Below are 6,000 nucleotides of genomic sequence, written 5' to 3' on the forward strand. Positions count from 1 at the left end.
TATTGGAAGTATTTTAAATGACCTAAATACCCTCTCTTACATACTTCCAAAAGGACTATAAAGTGATCACTTAGCTTTATAGAGGCGCAAAATTAATACTTGCAACATACCTATTTATAAAAATGAAAGATCTCTATTTAATACTTAAAATTAAGTGATGGTATTCAGGACTGGGATAAGGATCATAGGCTTACCCAGGGCCTCTCTCTCTTCCTCCATAAACTACTGTTTGCATAGGTAATGTGTCTTCTGAACATGTCTTATTGTCTAGGACTTGCCATACCCTTTGCCAACACGATTGTAGTTTTACCATGCTGGGGATTGACATGAGTGAGATCCTGTTGAGGCAGCTGCTGCTTAAGTTTTTAGATGTCAGAATTATTTCTACCAGAATGTTGAACAGATGAATTCTACAGAGGATTCCATCACAACTTCCTTCAAAATAATCAGAGGATCTTTGGCTCTTAAATTCAGTGGGCTAAAGGAAAAATGGAAAAGGGATATTGAAGTTAGGTAAAGTTGTCCTAGTGATGGTCAGGTGAATATAGGATTTCAGGTCCCAATTAAGGTCACTTCTTAACTGGTATATTCAGTGTCCACAGATGGGCTGGCTCTGTTATAATATTTGGCAGAGCAGTAAGAAATTCATGCTGGTGGGTACCAGTGCAACTTTTTGGAGAGCACGAGGGTAACATTTGCGATTGTATGTTGTGGTCCTGTTGATACTGGTGAATCTACAATGGCAGAGCTAAAGGCAACTGTCAAGGGGCTGGAATTCTCTTATTCTCACGTTTGCTTGAATCAATAATTGAATTATATTCAGCTTTGGTCATCAAATGGTTAAAATCCAATTTATTGGCCCTTGAAGATTTTTGCACCTCATTAAGAAGGCAAGGTCTATCGAAATTTCTGGAAATTTTGTTTTTGTTTAGGGGATGAGATCAGCTTACTCCTTGGGCGATGAGTTGGCCAAAGTGGTTGTAGACAAGCAGCAGCCATATCTGGCGATTTAATTTTATCATGTATCTGTCTAGGGGTGGTGGTCTTTAGCCTTTTTTGTTAGAGTTTTTGTATTAGGGGGTACTTTGGGAACTAGTTTATTTACTTATTGTCTTACATTGTAATTTTTCCTTTTTGAACTTGTACCTACCTAGATCGGTGGATGTAATTTATCCTTTATGTTAGTGATTCAGTATAGGTGGGAAGAGCTCTCTCTTTCTCTCTCACACAAGATTGCACTCATTGTTCTCTCTTCTTTCTTTTTCTTCTCTCTTACCTTGATCCTTGCTTATTTCTAACTCTTTTTTTGTTGTTATTGCTATTGTTGTACTATATGTTTGTGTAGCTATCTTAATTTTTTTTTTATGCTGTAGAATCAGAAGCTCAGTAAACTCTCCCTTTTTTTTGTGTGTGTGTTGTGGAGGTTATCAATAATGAATTTTTTGTGCCTAAAACCTATGTGCCCGGCAAGTAATTGCATGTTTTAAGTTACATCAGTATCATGTAATCACTCAAAAATTATATATTTGCTACTTCCTGTATTTAGATTTCTTATGAGCGGTCCCGTGAAAGACTTCTTAATGAGCTCAGTGGCTGCTGGTTTGATTGTATCCCAATTACTTTGAAGAATGAATGGGAAAAATGTAAAACAGGTATTGTTTCTTATTGAGACTAAAGCTAGAAGTTAGTTCTGTGTTATCTGAAGACTTTTATATTCATGAGGATAATCCTAAAGTAATATTATAGTGCTTGAGGAATCATCACTATCAAAGGATCCAGCTTTTGCAGTGGAGCTTTCTTTCAACAGCCTTATGCCTGACAGTAAGGATATCTTCTTTCAATTTTTGGTCCCTTTGAGTTGTTTGTTTCAATTATTTTTTTTCTTGAAGTATGACATGAAAATGATCACCTGTCTCCAGTAGTTAATTTTTTACATTGAGCAGTTGCAGGGGATGTGTCTTCTTCTCTAGCTTGGGAGAGGATGATCGATGCTGTCAAGGTTAGTATCATCATTTTCTTTGTGTGGAGAATACCTGGTTTGCTTTACTGCATATATGTTTCTTCATTTGATCTCCTCATAAAAGTTTCCTGATGCCTTTGTCCTTTATATGTTTTCCCTTAACTAGTGTGCGTTTGTTTTTGTGCATATGTGTGCATGTGCGCTTGTATTTGTGTAGTTTCTAGGTAATGATTTTTAATTGATATTAGCCAGCTACTCCTAGCTTCGTTTTCTACTTTTTATGTTTGTCTATAAACAGTGCTACCGAAATGTATCTTCCTTTGGTGCGTATGTGCTATATGACTTTATCCTTTTCATTAGGTCCTTTGTGATTAGAAGTTCTCATAAGAATTGAATATTCAGGTTTTTGTTCTCCATCATCAGCTCAAGGCATTTATCGAGGGAAGTTCTCTAGAGAATCCTTTACTACACTTAAGAAATAATTCTTTTGGAATTTCAGGAAGAACCAAAAGTTATGATTTTTCTTCTTCAACATTTGGCACAGAGCTTGGCTTAGGTTTGTCATCTCTCTTTCAATGTTTAGTTGGTCATCATTGTTTTCTCCATGGTGATATTGTTTCATTCAATTGCCTAAAATTTTCTCAGGGCCTAGAATTCCTTGCAAAATTGCATTTTCCAAAAGCCGGGTGATGGATATTTACCTGATTCCAGTGGTGAAGGACATCTCTGGCATACTGCTTCTTGTGGAGAAGCCTCCCCTTCCTTCCCAGCTGGGAGATGTGATTGCTGTTTCTCCACTGGCTGGGCTATGTGTAAGTCCATTTATTACCATGTATTCTTGTCCAGGTCATTCAATTTCACATTGCATGTGTTTGTATTTTATATATTGGAACATTCATCAAAATTTCAATACAAGCAATGGAATTTGTTATTTTGAAATTATTCTTTCTGGATGATATTGGAATTAACTGAGGTTCAGTTTTCATTTCTAATATAGTTGATGCAGATCCAAGAGATGATCTGCTAGTGGAGTGGTGGGCAGCAGGGATAAGAGAAAGGAGAGAAGGAAACATGGGGGGGGGGGGGGGGGGAGAGAAGAAAGAGAGGAGAGAAGGGAAAGGCAAAAACCTCACTTTAGAATCAAGACCAACCTAACTTGGTAACCCTAGGCTTGGACATATATACAACAGGCTTCTTTGTGTATTTTCCCATGAACTCTTTAGTTTGTTCTTTTGATTAATTTAATGTTTTAGCATATTAATTGATATGGTGTAAGATAAGTATACAACATGAAACTTGTAGAAGAGAATCTAACTTAATTTTTGCAACAGATGATACATACATATCAGAAAAAAATAAAGCACCATGGAATGGCATATGAAGAAATTTCATTGACTTGGTGATCACTTAGCTAAAATAGCAGCTTAGACGCATCATTAGTCACCTAGGCACTCACTCAGTTGGCTGTTGCCTCGTCAAATGTTGACAAGCCCCTCTGAACTGCCTGGTTGCATGGGCCATGCCAAGATGAGCCCTTGGCAATTAAATTTTAAGTTATGAAATAAGAAATTTCCTTTTACTTGCTGCATTTTTCTTTTAAGTTTTCCTTCTAAATATATTGCTGTAAGCTTCTAATTGACATTTACTTAATTGCCTTTTTCGTGGACCAGAAAATTTTATGCTTAAACAATCCCATTTTAGGATCATATAGGCAAACCCAAGGGAATGAGTTGGGTAATGCAGAATATTGGCCCAAATTCTAAATTCTTTTCATGCTATCTTAAAACTTTGACAAATGTTAGTAAACAAAATCACAACTTAAAAAGATGGAGGAGATAGAGAAATAGAGAGGGTGCACACACCGATTTTATGGTGGTTCGGCACTGCCTCAATACCGTCCTACGCCCACTCTTCAATTTCCCAGCTTGGAATCCACTGGCACGCTCTCCTTGTTGGGTTGGACAAAAGCCCTCACACAACCATCCTAGCAAGGTAGGTGAAACACTACTACAATGCTATTTTTCCAGGATCTATCAACCCACACACCAATAGATTTCTGGGATCTATCAACCCTCACAATGATAATCCTGTCATCTATCCACACACAAGTTGGAGACTCCCTTCCTCTTTACACAATTACAATAAAGTGGTAAACTAAATGGCTAAACAACTAGAATACAAGTTACCTCTTTGAAGACAGATATACAAGATGATGCTCAATCAATCAATCCCCAATGCTTAAATGCTCGTATGATCTTCAAGTTGTTGCTCAATAGATTGTGGAATAGTCAAGTTTCAGACCAGCAAGAGTTTCCCCACAGTCAGTCCTTTAGCTCTTGTTTGAAATCTTAGCTTTCCCTTATTTATGGAGGAGCTTTCCAACAGTCAAGTTTTTAGCCATTTTGCTCTCTAACGGCTCTATTTTTGAATTCACCAGTTGATCACTAATCAGAGCTAGTCAGCTGCTACTATGTAGATCAAATATGAATACCTCTTGGAGTCTAGCGGTTGATCGTCCGGTCAGCTGTTGCATCGACCACATGCATAGTGGGTGTTCTGGTAACCAACGGTTTTTGTACCGGTTGGCTGTTGTATGCTCACCAGTGGACCACTCAACATTAGACTGGGCAGCCGCTCAATCAACTGCCAGTGTTACGTTGGGCCATTTATCAACATCAACTCATATCACTTGGACATAAATTCAAGATGATTCATAAACCATGCCAAGTGAACCAATAGAAGGTCCATAAAAGGTTACCAAGGGGCTAAGCCAAGGTTGATGATGAATGTCAACCATTAGGTCCATTTTGATTTAGTCAATCTACACTATTAATCACATATCTTAGGTATACCAATTTAGGTCTTTAGGTGATTAGATGAGCTTGAGCATTTGGGATCTTTACATCCTAGGATCATCTATATAATCACAACGTAAAAACTTATCCTACAGACACATCAAGCAAACTTGGAATATCTTCAAGTCTTGCCTCGAGTTGCTTGAATCACATGGATAGCTTGGTTTGATCTTCAAGTTGTGCTCCACAACTCCATGACAAAACTCTTTTGAGCAGCTTGGTAACTCCACTTTGATGCTTGGACTCAATGACACGCTTCTCAATGCTTGGAACTTGGTTAACTCATTACAACAGTTGGAAAAACAAATAGCCTTTTCACTCACAAATAGATTGTAAGCAGCTAAACATATAACCATTAAAACCATGGATTGTTCTCAACAATCCTTACCTCAACACCCACGATTACAGTTTTACTTACATGCCATGCCTGGTTTGAGCCAAATCTAGAGTTGCATTGTACCTGAGCCATGTTAAATTCTTCTTATTTTTCTCTCCTCCCCCTTCCCCCCCCCCCTCCCCCTCCCCCTTCCCCCTCTAATAAGGCTATATTTGTTGGAAAAGGTTATACACAAGCTTAGGAGTAGCTTATGAAGAGAATAATTTCTATGGTGATCTAGAGGAAGATCATACACTGAGGGTGTCCATTAGCTTAAATTTCCGTCAAGTGATGAAAGTATATGCAATTTGAAGAAAGCTTTTATGGGTTAAAGCAGTCCTCTAGAGCTTGATTTGATAAATTTAGCAAGGTGGTATTGAGGCATGGAACTATCATGGAAGAAGCTGATAACTCACAAAAGTTATCTCAACTAAGGGAAATTATGGCATTACCACCCTTGCAACATTCTTAATTGAAAGTTGGATTATACGTTTGAACTTGCCTACTTTATGTTTGGCATCTTGGCGGATAAATTACAGATTGTGGGCTGTGATAGTATGTTCATGCAGGTAATTGATGGGTTTAGGGACATCTCCTCCTAAGCACTATGATATTTTGAAATGGTAGATAATTTCACTAAAGCTTTGTTAAGCTTTTCCTCCTACTCTGGACGGTGATGGAAGTCCAAAAGCCAAGATTTGGTGTGAAACAAATTAAAAATCAATATGTATGTCAGTTGTCTTACAGGCTAGGCCCAGCTTCTTCTTCTTCTTCTTCTTCTTCTTTCTTTTTTTTTTTTTTTTTTTTTT

General features: G+C 37.7%; 1 protein-coding gene across 4 annotated transcripts in view; it reads left to right on the top strand.

The window, feature by feature from the left end:
• Positions 1–6,000, top strand: part of LOC122079898 (protein TRANSPARENT TESTA 9-like) — a 31,388-nt gene that overhangs the window by 23,924 nt on the left and 1,464 nt on the right. For 3 of the 4 annotated variants that reach the window (XM_042646676.1, XM_042646675.1, XM_042646678.1), the window contains 5 exons: positions 1,547–1,652; positions 1,747–1,821; positions 1,944–1,999; positions 2,363–2,516; positions 2,606–2,772. In XM_042646676.1, the coding sequence (XP_042502610.1) occupies positions 1,547–1,652; positions 1,747–1,821; positions 1,944–1,999; positions 2,363–2,516; positions 2,606–2,772 (558 nt within the window). Of the gene's footprint in view, positions 1–1,546; positions 1,653–1,746; positions 1,822–1,943; positions 2,000–2,362; positions 2,517–2,605; positions 2,773–6,000 lie in introns of those variants that run through there. The other variant, XM_042646679.1, reaches the window with a different exon arrangement.

Source organism: Macadamia integrifolia, chromosome 5 (genome assembly GCF_013358625.1).
Source record: "Macadamia integrifolia cultivar HAES 741 chromosome 5, SCU_Mint_v3, whole genome shotgun sequence".
NCBI lineage: Eukaryota > Viridiplantae > Streptophyta > Magnoliopsida > Proteales > Proteaceae > Macadamia > Macadamia integrifolia.